At 44.5% G+C, this 16,490-nt stretch overlaps 1 protein-coding gene across 1 annotated transcript in view; it reads left to right on the forward strand.

Annotated features, from left to right (window-relative positions):
• Positions 1 to 425: 425 nt before the first annotated feature.
• The window catches only part of TSPAN18 (tetraspanin 18), a gene marked incomplete at its 5' end in the record, with an annotated part of 16,906 nt that continues 841 nt past the window's right edge, over positions 426 to 16,490 (forward strand). The window contains 5 exons of the mRNA XM_010170767.2: positions 426 to 620; positions 6,824 to 6,898; positions 12,068 to 12,166; positions 13,867 to 14,046; positions 16,080 to 16,163. Of these exons, the coding sequence (XP_010169069.1) occupies positions 426 to 620; positions 6,824 to 6,898; positions 12,068 to 12,166; positions 13,867 to 14,046; positions 16,080 to 16,163 (633 nt within the window). The remainder of the gene's footprint in view (positions 621 to 6,823; positions 6,899 to 12,067; positions 12,167 to 13,866; positions 14,047 to 16,079; positions 16,164 to 16,490) is intronic.

A 16,490-nucleotide genomic window follows, 5' to 3' on the forward strand; every position in this document is an offset into this window, starting at 1 on the left:
GGGTTTTGAACATCTCCAGAGATTGGATTCCAAATTTTAATATTCCTCACCCCCTGCTAGACCTTGCATCTGCTGACTAGCAAAACACAAGGTCCTTCAACTTCCAGTGACAATTGAAAACATTGGTATAGAATATAGAATCATTTATGTTGGAAAAGACCTTTTTAAGATCATCAAGTCCAACTGTTAACCTAACACTGCCAAGTCCACCTCTAAACCATGTCCCCAAGCACCATGTCTGCTATCAAAGTTCTTCTCATAACCAATCCCAGCTGAACCCAAACCCCAGCACTGTTCCAGCTGCTGAACAGAAACCAGCTCTGGCCCAGCTACAAACCAGGACAACAGGAATGACTCAGATTTTCAGCAGCAGTTGTTTCACGCTGACCTGTCTCCTCCTCTCTCCTCTCCTCATGCGGTGACAGCTGGGAGGAGCGTGCCTGCTGGGAGTTGGGATCTGGGTCATCGTGGATCCTACAGGTTTTCGAGAGATAGTGGCTGCCAACCCTCTGCTCTTCACGGGAGCCTACATCATGCTGGCTATGGGAGCCATGCTCTTCCTGCTGGGTTTCCTTGGCTGCTGCGGTGCCATCCGTGAGAACAAATGCCTCCTGCTTTTTGTAAGTTTTCTGTTGATGTTTCCCAAGGATGGGGGTGACTGGGTAGTTGATGCTGTGATAAGTGCATCATGAAGAGGTGTCTGTTATTGTGGCCATTATTCCCTTAGATAATATATAGGTTTAGGGCACTTTATAGCCAGAAATACAGAGAATTTGCTTCTTCCCTCTACCAGGCTTGAGCCCAGTAGATACGGAGCCTAGGAGTGTATTTTGACTTTGTTAAGCTTTGTTTCAAAATAGTCCTATTTATTGTTTATTTGTTTTATTTATTGATTTATTTTTACTTTTATAAAATGACCAAAAATGATCCTCTTTTGTCCACCCAAACCCCACAGCTCCACTTAAGAAAAAAACCATAGAACCATAGAATGTTGTGAGTTGGAAGGGACCCACAAGGATCATGGAGTCCAACTCCTGTCCCTGCACAGGACAATCCCAACATTCAGACCATGTTGTGGATTTGTTCCTCACTGGTTCATAACAAAGTGGAAGGGAACACATAGAGCAAAACATCTGTGTGATGGAGTCCCCAAGTCAGCAGAAATGCCCAGCTCAGAACTCCATGGTGGCCTTGCTGGAAGGCATTACCAGTTGTGTGTTGAAACACAAAGGTCATTAGTTTTCTGTTTCACTTTTGTCAAATGTGACCTTTTGTTTCTCTCTCTCTCTCTGAGTCTGTTGGGGTTTTGGTTGGGTTTTGTGTGTTGTGTATTTTGGTGGGTTTTGGGGGTTGTTTTTTTTTGTTTTAGTCTTGATCTTACAATGTTTTACTATGATTGTATCTTGCACAGTTGCTTCAGGGTGCAAAAGAGACTTGTCTCTAATTAAACAGAACAGGAAAGTCCAGTTTCTTGAAGATTAAACCATTTTTTCCTAGAGATGAACCTGGCTCCACTGAGATAAATTGTCTCTGGCACTTGGCTCACCCACCCCTTGAATTCATACCCTGCACATAAGAACCCTTTTTTGGAAGGCGTTGTGGGTTTAATTTCTAGTGACTCGCCTCAGAAGTAAATCAGAAACCTCAGTGTATCACCTGTGAAGTTATGGAGACCTGCCCAGAGGGACCTAATAAAATGCAAAGGATCAGGCATGATGAGCCTGAGGTTACTTCAAAGCCTGTCCCTGTCAAATTAAGAAACTAAAAGTTATGTTTTATGAGAATTACTGATTGTAAGTGGATGGGAGAGTAATATTTTCAGTTTGGACCATGTCTGCTGCATACAGATTGGGGACCTGGCTGGAGGAAGGAGCTCTGGACCGTGCTCTTTCCTGATTTAACATCACAGAGTTACATCAGGGTTTGAATGTTCCTCCTGCTGTTTTAGTTATACCCCAGGGCACTCAATTTTGTGGTTATTACTTTTCTGACTCTTAGAGATAGTTCTGAGCCCTGCTGCTTTATTTATTTACTTTTATTATTATTATTATTATTTTAAACTTGGAATGTGAGAAATATAGAGGCTGGAAGTAATACCCTAGACTAGGAGAAACTCTCAAAGTAATTACTGGATGAGGAATTAGTGTTTCACTTTGATCAGGTCTTCCAGGGCTTCTGGTAGCCAAGTTAGCTCTGTTTATGAACGTGCCATCTCATGTCCAGCTGCAGTTGGACATGAGATCTGTGCTGATACCAAGTGAGAAGAGATATGTTGCTAATTTTTGCTTTTTTGGGGGTCTACACTAGCTGATGTTAAAATGCATAAAACACCTGTGAAACCAGAAGTCTGATGGGAATAAGTTTTGAAAAGGCAAACTATTCATGAGCTTCAGGGGGGTGGTGCTTGGGGAGAAGCTGCTAGATCAAATCAAGTCCACTTAACAAAGTTGTTAAAGAATTGATGAGCCAGAGAGCTGCTGGGATGAGATTTCACAGTGATGCATCATGTAGATCTGAAGCTTTTAGTGCAAATGTAAACAGAAGATAGAAGGGACAAGGCAGATGCACAAATGCATGTTCTCTAGGTTCTGGCTTCTGTGTTTGCAAGGACTTTTATTTTTCATTAAGCTGCTTGTCTTTTGGTAAGAAACCATCACTGGGGAACCTAATATATTGCATTAAGCACAAGGCTGAGAGGTGTTTCTAGATTTCCCAGCACTTGGACTTGGCTCACAAAAAACCAACCAACACTGGCCTGCAAAGCAGACAGTGAATAACTTCTGGATTGTCCTAAAGATCTTCTGACTGCAAGAGAACACCATAAAAATGAGAATCCTAAGTGCTTTTGAGCATACAGTATTGCACCATGGGACTGAAGTCAGCTTTGCAACAAGAACAGTCTGTGTCAGCTTCATTTGGCTTCGTTTTGGGCACAGACTCTTGTTTTGCACTCTTGTAAAATGGATTCGGTAGCCCCTGAAACTTTACAGCATGAAAATGTGGGTCCTCTGGGTTAAAGGCAGCTGCTGCTCTTTTTGGAACAGCATTGCTGAAACTAAAACCATACATGAGTTGTGAAAAAGAAACATGAAACATTGATTTGTGGAAACTTGTGATAAACCTGTAACTATCACTAGGAGGTGAGGCAGGATTTTTGACCAACCTACGAGACATCACTCCTCAGGATATTCACCATGGATGTGGGGGGTACCCGTGTTCAACTGTTGGCTCTCAAACATGAATTTGAATGTGAGACTGCTGTGTCCCACATGTGAACCAGTTGGCTGTTTGGTACCCTCATAGAATCATAGAATGGTTTGGGTTGGAAGGCACCTTAACGCTCATCCAGTTCCAACCCCCCTGCCATCAGCAGGGACACCTTCCACTAGACCAGGTTGCTCAAAGCTTCATTCAACCTGGGCACAAACACTTCCAGGGAGGAGCAGCCACAGCTTCTCTGGGCAACCTGGGACACTGTCTCATCACCCTCACAGCAAAGAATTTAATTTTGGGAGACAAGACATAATAAGCAGATTTTGACTCTCCATAAAATGTGTAATGAAAGCAAGTTCTGAAATGCAGATGGTCCATCTTCTTTTTCTCATCAGCCCTAATGGCTGCTCGTGGGGTTTTTTTTTCTGCAGTAACTCTTACAAATCTGTAAGGCAGACTGCACAATGTAAGTGTAAATCAGTTTGGGAATGATAACGAAGCTATCAGAGATAATCTGGGAATGGCTGCTTCCACTTCTGCACAGACCTGTGCTGGAGCTTGGGTGAACATGTGTCTCCCAGTAATCAGTAAATGAAATGCAATTAGCAGGGTGATGGGATTAATCACTTGATCACCACCTTAGACCTCTTAGTGACTATGCCGAGATCCCTTGATGGATGATGATGTGAATTTGCAAAGCATCGTTCATTCTCATCACTTGTTCTTTGCCCTCCTGTGGTGAAATTAAAAACAAAACAGACTCTGAGCAGGGAAAAAAAAAAAAAAAAGAAGCCACGGAGAAAACTCCAGCAGTAAGAATAAATTATAGAGTTAACTAGTTCAGCAAAATCCAGCAACATCATTCTGCTGTGAGCAGCCAAAGTCCCTGCTCATCTGACTCTTCTTGTTTTGTCATTTGAGCCCAGGCTCCTTTTCTTCTGCTTCCCCTGCAAAAGCAGGAAGACAAATGGAACAGGGTGGTGTGTGCAGTTTTCCAGTGGGGAAAAATCACTTACAGCTCTGATAATTGACAACAAAACACCATTTTGCCCATTCCAAGCAGATAGTTTGAATTCTCTCTTCATTTCCGAAGTGCATGGTGCACAGCATTTCAGACTGCTTATAAATCATTGCTTGGGGATCACCATAGTGCTTCTGGCCCCATCTGCCTGCCTTCTGTTTCAGAAAAACCTTCAATAATCTTCTCACACAAAAAAACATCCAGACTTCTCTTGTCTTTGTTTCTACTTGTTGCTTCAGCCACCTTTGTTGGTAACACGTACCACTTGTTTATTCCCCTCCATGTGGTGTGGTCTTACCAGGTTCTCTCCTGGTTTTTTCACATGGTGACAAAACCTGAGTTCACTTCTAAACGTTCATGTTTTGTGAAATCATCTTTGAGTCTGTGGGCTAATTCTTGAGATCCTTGAATTTCAGAAGGGCTGACTCTTCAGTGGTGATTTCTCTTTATGGCTATAAGAACATCACAAATGGCCATCTAGTTCAGACTTATGGTTCCTCAAGCCCACTATTTTGTCTCCAAGAACAGAAATGAATGGAATTTTGGGAGGGGGTGTGAGCCTAGCCACTTTCTGCTCTGTTCCCATAGGAGTTCCTCAGCACCAATGTTTGGTATTTTAAGGATGTTAGAGGGCAGATCCCTGCCTGTTCCTTTTCCTGTTCTTTCTGGACTGAAGCAGCATCAAGCTGGCATCAGTGTAGCTGGGAATTGGTCCCAAAGGCAGACTGAGTCCTGAGCTCTTTGATGCCAGCGAGTGCTTTCCTGCCCTGGGAGATTTGTTCCCTTCAACACTCTCTTCCTCTCTGTTTGGGTTTTCCCTCTAGCTATGTACCAGTTTTCTGTGGCACCTCTGGGCAGGAGGGACTGAGGTGGGATCCCACAGGAGTCCTGACACTCATCACAAGCAGGGAATGCTCCACCACACCTGAGTGCTCTGGGTAGTCAAGATCCCAGGGGCAGCTCTGGCAGCTCAGACATCAGTCTCTCTAGGGATGAAACCTCTGAAGTCCATCTCCCCACTTGCAGTGCTGCCTCCAGTTCTGGGTCCCCAACACAAGGAGGACATGGACCTACTGGAGCCAGTCCAGAGAAGGCCACCAGGATGATGCGAGGGCTGGAGCAGCTCTGCTGTGAGGACAGGCTGAGAGAGTTGGGGCTGTTCAGCCTGGAGAAGAGAAGGCTCCAGGGAGACCTTCTAGTGGCCTCCCAGTACCTGAAGGGGCTCCAGGAAAGCTGGGGAGGGACTTGTGACACGGGCAGGGAGTGACAGAACAAGGGGTGATGGCTTGAAACTGGCAGAGGGGAGACTGAGATGAGATGTGAGGAAGAAATTCTTTGCTGTGAGGGTGGTCAGACACTGGCCCAGGTTGTCCAGAGAAGCTGTGGCTGCTCCTCCCTGGAAGTGTTCAAGGCCAGGTTGGATGAGGCTTTGAGCAACCTGGTCTAGTGGAAGGTGTCCCTGCTGATGGCAGGGGGGTTGGAACTGGATGAGCTTTAAGGTCCCTTCCAACCCAAACCATTCTGTGATTCTATGATCTGATTTACATCTGTGGGGTGGGTGGTGGTGGCACAATGAATCACTCAGGCTTGGTAACATCACAGCAACAAGATGCCTTTAGCAGGACCAAAGACCAGACTTTTAGACTGAAGCAGCAGAAGGTTGCAAGGGCAACAAGCTGAAAATACAGTTTCAGCTTAAATTGAATAACCGTGTGCCTCTCTGTTTGCTTTCATTTCTCTTCCCTCAAAAGATGATGACATAAGGGTAATGGTTTTCCTTCAAACTGGATGCCTGTTTCTCTTTTGTGACCACTCAATCTGCTGGCTGTTGCTTTCTGTCAAGTCTGCAGTGGGCCCTTAATTTAAGAATATGAACGTACACGTGTTAAATACTGTACAAGCCATGGATCTTACTTACATAATCAATTTAAAATGATGATGATGTGTTATCAACTTTCTCTACAGGTTCTGCACGGTTAATACTTAACTCAGTGCAAGCATTGTGTAGAGGGGGACATCAACCAAAGCTAATTTTGTCCTGAAATGCAGAATACTCTGAAAAAAGTCAATTTTTAGTCATAGCTGTAAATATTTGAGTATATCTAAAATGAGCCATGTTCGTATTACAGTGAAATGGTTTCTGTTGCATGAGGTGGGTGTGTGCATATGTAGGTGTGTGCATGTGATGCATTCATCTGTGTCAGGACAGTTTAACCCTGCATTGTGAGTGACCTGCAGAAGTGAATTGTATCACTTTTTCCATCAAAGTAAGCTTTGCTGTTTTCACCTGCTGCAGATTTATCAGGGGATGCTGCTGAGTCCTGTAACCTTAGTCCCTTTTATCCATTAGAACCAGGCAGAAGAGTCTCAAGCTCCCACGTCCTATGACAAGGTCAGAGAGGGGCTGTGCCTGCTCCAGTTTACTGTCTCATAGGGTTTGTTTTTTAATAGTCAAGGAAAAAAAGAGTTTCCTTAGTTATCTTTTCCATCTCTTTAGTGACTAGCAAACCCCTGTGTTCCTATTACCTCTCGCACGCACCTAATGGTATATCTGTGTTTGATTTTCTTTTTGCATCTTCTCTCTTCCAGTTCTTCATGTTTATTTTGTTAATCTTCCTGGCGGAGCTTTCAGCTGCAATCCTGGCTTTTATCTTCAGAGAAAATGTAAGTATCCAATGGTGAGCAAACTCTGAACCCCAGTGGGGTTGTACCCAGCTGGAGCACAGTGGTAGATGGTGGCTGATTCGTTTGTAGAGCAACCGTTTGTTTCAAATACCAACAAACCTGCATCGTTTCTACCCTCGGTCTACAGAACTGCCAGTGAATGTTGAATAACCTGGTCTGTGCAGGGTGCAGGGTGGGTTATGTGCACAGGAGATAGACACTGGGGGACTGACTACCTAAATCCTGAAGTTTCTAGAGTCTTCCTCATTCTTTTGTAGCCAAACCAGCTGCGCGTTCCATCAGAGAGAGTTTTTATAATAAACATGTGCTTGCTCTGCAATGTGAAAACTCTCTTGTGCATCTTCTAATCGTATTCCTTCTTGAATTTTCATGTTCTGGTGCTCACCAGGTTCCTCTTGATGCTGCTTGTAAGCCATCCCTCCTGACCTACCCTGAGAAGATCTCTCCATATCCCATTTTGAGTCCCATCAATGATCCCTTGCATATTGCCCTGCTTACAAGTTTATGGTCCTTCTGTCCACAGCTTCATATCACAGAATCAAAGAATCATTAAGGTTGGGAAGGACCTCTAAGATCATCCACTCCAACCTTCAACTCATCACCACCATGCCCACTAAACCATGTCCCTGAGTGCTACATCTGCATGTTCTTTAAACACCTCCAGGGATGGGGACTCCACCACTGCCCTGGGCAACCCCTTCCAATGCCTCAGAACCCTTTCAGCAAAGAAATTCTTCCTCACATCCCATCTCAACTGCCCTTGGCGCAACTTGAGGCCATTTCCTCTTGTCCTGTCACTTGTTCCTTGGTTGAACAGACCCACCCCCACCTCTCTCCACCCTCCTTGCAGGGACTTGCACAGAGCCAGAAGGTCTCCCCTCAGCCTCCTTTTCTCCAGGCTCAACACCCCCAGTTCCCTCAGCCGGGAACTCAGCACACTTGTGCTCCAGACCCTTCCCCAGCTCCGTTGCCCTTCTCTGGACACACTCCAGCAACCTTGTGTGTTATCTTGCAAGATAAGGTCTCAGTGATTATTCTAGACTTCTGTGGCATCTGGCGGTGTTTTGTGAGATAAAACTTGAAGGGGAACAAACTTCGATCTTTTTTAAACTTGTCTCCATGTTTGTGTCACCAGCTTCCCACTCTGTCAGAATGACTGACAGGAAGGGTTTAAATGGGAAGGAATGAAGAATGTCAGATCCCAACATAGCTGGAGATGGCTCTATGCAGAAGTTAAACTCAGTCTGCAAATCCTTGTGGTTTGTTCTCTCCTCAGGTTTCTTCTGGAAAAAACAATACAACCTTGTTTTGCTGTTGCTGTATATTTTGCTGGTAGCTCCTCTGGCTTGGTGACTACTCATGGCTAATTTTGCTGTCATCTTTGGGTTAGGGTGAGGCTAGATGTCTGGACGGGATGTCTGAGGGGACAGAGGTGGTCTTTCAGTGACCCTGTGTTGGGAAGAATTCTCCACAGTAGCAATTTAAGGTGAGGTTCAGATATGCTTTTCTTTTCTCTGTGAAATGAGTTACTTTCAAGGTGTGTAGTGGAAAATGCACATTTAGGCAACCTAAATTTCATGGAGGCTTACCAAGTGGGTTCCTGTGATGGTCATTGCACCAGTCCATGTGAGTGTGACCTCACTGGGTGCATTAAATGAGATAAAAGAGAAAACTACACTCTATCCATTCATCTTCCAGATAATGTTTGGTGCAGCTTTCTCTTGTACAGTGTTTTAATTCCAAACACTCAACAGAGTTAAATTATTAATAGCTGAGGAGAGACAAAAATCAGGGAGGAGAGAGATGTTTTCTGCTGAGATCTGAGATGAGAGGAAGAGTCAGCGAAGCAGAATGTGGCGGTGGGGTTAGTGACAGTGATATTAGTGATGGTGTGCTACAGTGATCTGCGAGTCCAGTCGCACTCCCAAAGAGCTGTTTAAAAGCTCTTCTCTGAAGAAGAGGCTGTTGTTAAGAAGCTGTGGGAGTACTAGAGTTTCTCTTCCTTTGTAAAGGAGGTTTTGGGGTGTGGAGAACCCTTTTTCATCTAGAAGACCCCCCCCCCATAAAATAACGTCTTCTATGAAGAATAGGGAGAGGCTGTGGAAGAGCAATTTGACTGATGTACAGGAATTGCTCTATGTGCTCTTCTGAGGTCTGGATGGGGAAAAAACCCTGGAGGGATATTTGACTCTTTTTTAGTGAGTTGTCTTAGCAAGTAAGGAAGTGGGATGGTAGGAAGAGATGAGCCCAGTGGTAGGGCTCTGGATGGAGTCAGGTTATTTGGATTTTTTTAACCCAGGTTCTGACACTTAATAGACAAGTCACTTTGGTTCCTGATACCTCTGTTTCCTCAGATGTAGGGCAGAAACCAAAGAACATGAACCGTCCATCCCTCAGTTGAGTAGCTGGAGGTCTCTTGGATGGAAGTCACTATGGGAGTGAGAAGTGCAACACAACCTGTGTTGTGCAAAAATGTTTGGTTTTTTTTTCCATAAACCCCCTTCATCTGGCTGCAATAATTCCAGCCAAGCTATTTTTTGAACCAGTGTGAAAAAACAACCCCACTTCATTCACTGGCATGTGCTTCTTCTGTACTTGGAGATGTTCCTCTCAGAACAGCAAGAAGAAAACACAACTGCATGGCTCTTTATCATTCAGGACTGTGGCTGATAGAACTGTGTGTGCAAAGATCTAATTTTATTAGTAGGTCCTTTGCTCCCTTCTGAATAGTTCGTGCCGTGGTACTCCACCGTGCAAAGACCTGATCAGTGCTGTTAGGAGGCCATGGGCATGTGAGAGAGACATCTTGCTGACTTTTATCCTCCTTTGTCAGCAATTTTTAAAAAGAAAGATGCTTCTGTTCATGAATTTTTATATATATATATATTTATTTATTTATTTTAACATTTTTCTGAACTTCAGGTGCTCAGGACAAGCAGTTTAAGAGCAACAAAATGGAATCAGTTATTTTCCTGGCAACCTTATCCTTCCAGCCCTAGGCTTTATTTTAGTCCAAGTCTCGTAAAAATCGCATACAAACTCTGAACAATTTCCTCTGGGGTTGCTGCTGTCAAAATAAAGGTTTCACTTTATATTTAAATGACTCTTTTTGTTTTCGAGCCTGCCAAAGGCACTCGGCTGGGATTATTACCAACGGTAATATCAGTTTCAAAGTCCACGCTTCAGAAACAGACAAGCATCAAAAAAAAAATGTGCTGCTGTCTCGGCAGGGGAGGATGCTGCTGGGATAAAGGATGTGGAGAAAGAGAAGGAAAGGAGAACACTGAGGATGTGTTTCAGCATCTTCTAACCTCAGCGAGCCAAATTCCCAAAGGAAAATATCATTCATAGAATCATCAAATTATTTGGGTTGAAGGGACCTTTCAAGGTCCATCTAGTCCAACCCCCCTGCAGTGACAGGGACATCTTCAAGCAGATCAGGTTGCTCAGAGCCCCATCCAACCTGACCCTGAATATCTCCAGGGATGGGGCTTCTACCACCTCTCTGGGCAACCTGGGCCAGGGTTTCAATATTCAAAAGCAAAAAAAAATGAATTAATCTCTGTCTCATAAAAATGATTTAGGAACTTAGCAGCGTATCTCATTAAAGGGTAGTGAGATCGAGGTGCCTACATCATTCAAGTCTTCATGGCCAAGTTTTACCCAGTATTGATTTAGTCATTATATTTGGCCTTAGTTTGTATTTGTAAAAGATAAGTCAATACTAAGTGGTATTTGGGGTCTTTAAAAGAGTCACCGTAACCTTTTCTCTTTATTCCCTGAAATTTCGTGATAGAATTACAAAGGAAACAAACAATTTTGTGCTGGTTCTTTTGTGCCCACACATACATCTCATAAATATGTATGTGTATGTGCGATATTTCATGTTGCATATCAAGAACCTGAAACCAACTCGTAGCATTATCTGTTACTGCATCTGCAGTGCTGTATGAACAACAGGGAGGGGGGAAAAAAGGTCCTTTTCAAGGAGCTTCATTTCTGATCCTTCAAATATCCAGATTTTTGGTGCTGTGTCCAGCCATATCCAACCTCCTTCACTGAGGCTTCCCAGTGGTAAAGGGATTTTGCTTGTGTGGATCACAAATCTCGAGGTATTTTAGAGAAGGGACCACACAAATCAAGACCTATTTGGAATCTGAAAAGGAAATTCCTTGAAGTTTTCATCCTGAAGTGAAAGGAAGGTGGAAAGATTGGAGTATTTGGTTTAAGAAGGCTTTTAAGGTTATATATTTACTAGTCTTCCAGAGAGTGATCCTAAGTAAATGTAATTTCAACTTTTTGACTTTTTTTTTTTATTTTACTCTGGGCAGAAATGTCGGTTCCGTTTTTCTATTTTATTATAAATGCAAACAGGAGTAAATGAAATTCAATTTGTTTTTATCATTGACCTTAGGAGAAATTATTTAAATTATCCAAACACTGGAAATATAAAGAGGATTTTTTTCTTTGTTTTTGTGGGTCAGTTTAGATAATCTAAAGCATTGTCAGGGAAATAGCCCTTTTTCTTTCTGATTTGTAAGTTGACTTGGAACATTTCCTATTCATTCCATGGTTTTTAACTTCTTTTTCATTCCCAGCAAGTTTGGTATTAGAGCTTGATTCTGATTTCTCACACATGGAAGTAAATTCAGAGCAGTTCCCCTGTCATTAGTAGGAAGTTAACTGGTGTAAAATGAGAAGTGAGGGGAAAATCATGCTTCAATTGCAGCCCTTATGAAGCATGGTAAATTAAGCTGGGTATGGATTTGAAGATATTTTTTTTAGTCCTGTTTCAACTCAGGAAACACTTTGAAATAGCGCTGAATATTTTAAAAGTATTAAACCTTTAAATGCAAACGTTAGCTTACAAGTACAGATATAATTCAATCCTTGGTTTTTAATGAGCAACAGTTTTATTGAACAAGTGCCATTCACCCTGGATATAGTTCTGGTTCAACCAGTGGCTTTCCTCATGTTTCTCCTCTGAGGTTTGCAAAAAATAAAACCCAAAACAAAGCAAAACAAAAAAACAGTAAAAGCAAAATGACCCAAAAACCCTCAGCATTCACAAAAAGAGAGCTTTGGGAAGTGCTTGGGAAAGTGGTGTTGGCAGTAACCTTTGCATTTCCACCCACCTGTGCCTTTCAGCTGACCAGAGAGTTTTTCACCAAGGAACTGAAGAAGCATTACCTGAGGAACAACGACACGGATGTCTTCTCCTCCACCTGGAACTCTGTTATGATCACAGTAAGTCATGCCGTGCCAGCCCAGCTGTCCATGGTCAGTAGCCACCAAGAGGGTGCTCAGCTTTGTGGTTTGCTAAAGACACCGGACTGAGGACCCCCAGCTTTCCAGCAGTGGGATCAGAAAGCCATGGAGCTGTCTGCAATTGAATATCACAGCGTTCACCCTGACCCTTTCACCTTGCCAACCACTTCAGAACTGTTCCCAAACACCAGCCAAAAGTGGTCCTGATGTAGTAGTTTCACTTGGCTGGCAGCCAGACACCACACAGCCACTTGAACCCACCAACCAGGGAACAGGGGAGAGAATTGGAAGGGTAAGGGTGAGAAAATTCATAGGTTGAGATAAGAACAATTTAATAATAGGAATAAAAGAAACTTAAAATAGTAATTTTAATGATAATAGTAATATATATAAATGAGTGATGCACAGTACAGTTGCTCACCACCCCCCAATAGTGATCACAGAGGAGCAAAAAGAAACCCAGAAACTGTAACCCTGGAAGAGCAAGCCTGAATGATTCCCGAGAGAATCCCCCTGCCTTCCACTCAACCCTCATTAATACACTGACCATGATGTGATATGATCTGGAATATCTCATTAGCATATCCAAATGTCAATTTTGAGTTTTGCTAATTACTACACTTTCCCCCCTTCCCAAGTCCTTTGCACTTGCAAACTAGCAAAACGCGATGTCCTTGGACTTCCAGCAGCAGCTAAAAACATCAGTATGTTCTCAACGTTCTTCTCATAACAAATCCCACACTGAAACCAAACCACAGTGCTGTTCTGGCTACTAAGCAGAAAATTAACCCTGTCCTAGTGGAACCAGGACACCTTCCTGATGGCTTTTTGTTTGCTCTTGTGAATGAGTTGGTAGGTGGCAGATGAGGCAGGGGTTTACCTAATGGTATATTTTCAGTATAGAAATATTAACCATCAAAATTGACTTTGTTGTTACAGTCCTAATCAGGCAGGTTACAAACTGACTGTGTCATTGGAATTGGAGTTGTTCTTTCCTACCAGAAGTTCTGTGTGTGTGTGTGTGTCTGTGGACACACATGATTGTGCTGCTCAGTACAGCCCGTGGTGTGTCTCTTCAGGAGTAGCAGGATGTCAGGCTCTGCAGATGAAAAGTCAATTTTAGTCTTAAAAGGAAAAGATGATTGCTGCCCTTCATGCTGATTCAGGACTTCAATAAAGACATTTCCTTTTGCTGACTGAAAGGAGACAGAGTCAGAGTATGACTTGAATCCTTAAAAAGAGCCTGACTTGAATCCTAAGAAAGGATTTTACTGGAATCACCTTTGGGCAGCAGCAATCCTGACCATTTAGCTGTGGGGAGAACAGGAGGTTGGCAGCCTGGATTGTCCTGCTGGCTCCCTTACAGGTTTGCTGGGTGATCTCAAACAAGTCCTTCTGGATGTGCTCCAAAGCCTTGTGTTGTTCATGGCAATATTCCCAGTGGTACCTTAGAGTCTAGAGTATGACATGGGAGCAGTGGGACTTTATAAAAAGGCTTTGATGAAAGAGAAGCTCCAAGGTACCAAACACAACCCACTTTGGAGACAACAGTTGTTTTGTCTCTGCTTTGACTAAAGCTTTGCCCTGAAAGTAGATACGAGAAATCTACCAAAAGATCTATTCTTGTAGGGATCAAAGTGTCAACTCTGTCTTCTTTTCTTCTCCGTGCCTCTCCCTAGTTTGCCTGCTGTGGAGTGAATGGACCAGAAGATTTTGAAGCTATCCCTCATCTTCCATACACCTCTTTGGAAAATGCAATACCAGAGGCTTGCTGCCAGCGAGAGCTCCAGAGCCGGGAGGGGATGATTGTCAACAAGGAAGCCTGCCTCGCTGGCATCGAGAGGTTTCAGAACCGACAGGTAAGGGAAACCAAATGCCAGGAGAAGGAGTGTCACAGCAGGCAGGAGGGATGGCTGGGGTGGTCATGGGTGGCTGGTAAAGCTGGTGGCTCGTGCCATTCTGAGTGGAGCTCACATCCTAATTACACTTCTGCTGACGGCTTTAGGAGTCGTGGGACGTGTCTGATTTTGAAACCCCCCTTCCATTGTGTGTGTTTTGTGCTGTATCAGCAGAAACAGGAAGATTTTTTTTTTCCCCAAGGGATAGAGAAGTGGGATGGAAATTTACATCAAGTTTTCTCATGTTCCTGAAGATTAGTATTATCTCTGAGAAGTTGATGAGGAAGCCAGCACGGGTCAGTGAGGATGGGATGAAGTTGGCTCTTACTGGCTGTGATAGTTCTCAGACTCCTCATCAACAGCAATATGCAACCAAGAGGTTGAGGGTTAAACAGACACAGCAAACCATATCTGGTTTCCAATCAAGTGTTGGAAAGCTGCAAATCTTTGCTTTTCTACTTTTTTATGGTAGAAAAAGGGGATTTCTTTTGCCAGGTCTCTCGACTTGGTGATTTTTTCCCAATACTAGACTGGAACAAGACATGTCATTGCCACTAATGTGGCAATGTAGGTTGTAGGTGTGACATTCCCACCCCACTACAGCAAACAGTCATATTTCTTGACATTGTCACCAAGATGTGAAGTTTAAGAAACTTTCTAGCAAAGCTCCAGGCTGTGTTCACCTCAGCATGAATCAGCCAGCTGAGGTCTGTAGGGACCATATGTACAAGCCTCCTTTTCTCTCCAGAGTAAGCAGTGGTCCTCTTCTAGCACTTGGTAGCAGATTGTGAAAGAGAGTAAAGGAGTTTGGAAGGAGCATGTGAGGTGTTCCTCTCCTGGCAGCTGGAAATGGTTGGCAGAGGCACTGTGGTTAAGAGAGCATAGACAGCACCACAGTGCTTCTGCCAGGTCTGAATGCTGTGAAAAGATGGGAGAGAGAGAGAGATGACAAACAGCAGGGACAGAAAGAGAAATGTACTTTGAATCATAGAATCATAAGGTTGGAAAAGACCTGTAAGATCATCCAGTCCAACCATCAATGCAACACCACCATGTCCAGTAAACCATGTCCCCGAGTGCTATGTCTACATGTTTTTTAAACACCTCCAGGGATGGGGACTCCACCACTGCCCTGGGCAACCCCTTCCAATGCCTCAGAACCCTTTCAGCAAAGAAATTCTTCCTCACATCCCATCTCAACTGCCCTGGACACAACTTGAGGCCATTTCCTCTTGTCCTGTCACTTGGTCCTTGGTTGAACAGACCCACCCCCACCTCTCTCCACCCTCCTTTCAGGGAGAGAGCCAGAAGGTCTCCCCTCAGCCTCCTTTTCTCCAGGCTCAACAACCCCAGGGTTCCCTCAGCTGCTCCTCATCACACTTGAGCTCCAGACCCTTCACCAGCTTCGTTGCCCCATAGTAAATGACATTAAAGATGATGGTGGCTGTGCTGTGTAAGTGGAAGGATTGTTGTAGTGCCTGGCCCCGAGTTCTTACAGAAATTAATTCTCCTGTAGCCAGAAGATCAGCAGGTGTTCATCCATCCTCCTTTAGGTCAAGGCTCAGAGAAATGGTCCTGGGATGTGAAAGAGCTGCTGGCTATCAGAGAGGATTCAAGAATCTCTGGTCTTGGCTTTAAATTGTCCTTATCCCTGGCCAGCTTGGGCTGTCACCTACCCTGAGGGTCCCTTCCTCTGTGCTTGGTCTCTGCCCTTTGCAGAGGGAGTGCCTCACCTGTGCTGCTCCTCTCTGCCCTGCAAGAAGCCACAGGTCCTCGTGGTCAGTGAGAGGTTGTAGGTGTGACATTCCCACCCCACTACAACAAAACCCTCCCCTCCCTGGCATTGTCCTGGGGGTCTCTGCCCCCCTGGGCTGGGTGAGTGGGTGAGAGGGAGCTGTGCTTGAGATGCCTGGATGTGAGAGCACCTCTTTTGCAATGGAAGAACACGAATGTGCTGCTCAGGTGTGTCTCACCAGACTTTTTGTCCATCCCAGGGCTGCTACACCGTGATCCTGAACTCCTTTGAGACCTATGTGTACCTTGCAGGAGCCCTTGCCATCGGAGTGTTGGCCATTGAGGTACGTACCGTGATGTGACTCGAGGAACAGCACATGACACGTGTCGGTAGATGTCCAGCAGCCAGGCAAGCAGGCAGGGGAAGCTGCTCCTGCAGAGCACGAGAAGGTCATCAACTTGGGGTTTTAATTGCCTAGAAAGAGCTGGGTGCTTGGTCCTTTGCCACAAAAGGCTTTGGGAGATAACGGGTGCCACACGCCTCCGTGCTGCAAGCCTGCACTGCCGCCTCGTGTTGGGCTCGCCGCAGAGCTGCCACGCTGGCCACGGGGGCTTTGGGGACCCACCACAGAGCTGCCACGCTGGCCACAGGGGCTTTGGGGACCCACCAC

The sequence above is a fragment of the Antrostomus carolinensis genome, unplaced genomic scaffold (genome assembly GCF_000700745.2).
Source record: "Antrostomus carolinensis isolate BGI_N321 unplaced genomic scaffold, ASM70074v2 scaffold11106, whole genome shotgun sequence".
Lineage (NCBI taxonomy): Eukaryota > Metazoa > Chordata > Aves > Caprimulgiformes > Caprimulgidae > Antrostomus > Antrostomus carolinensis.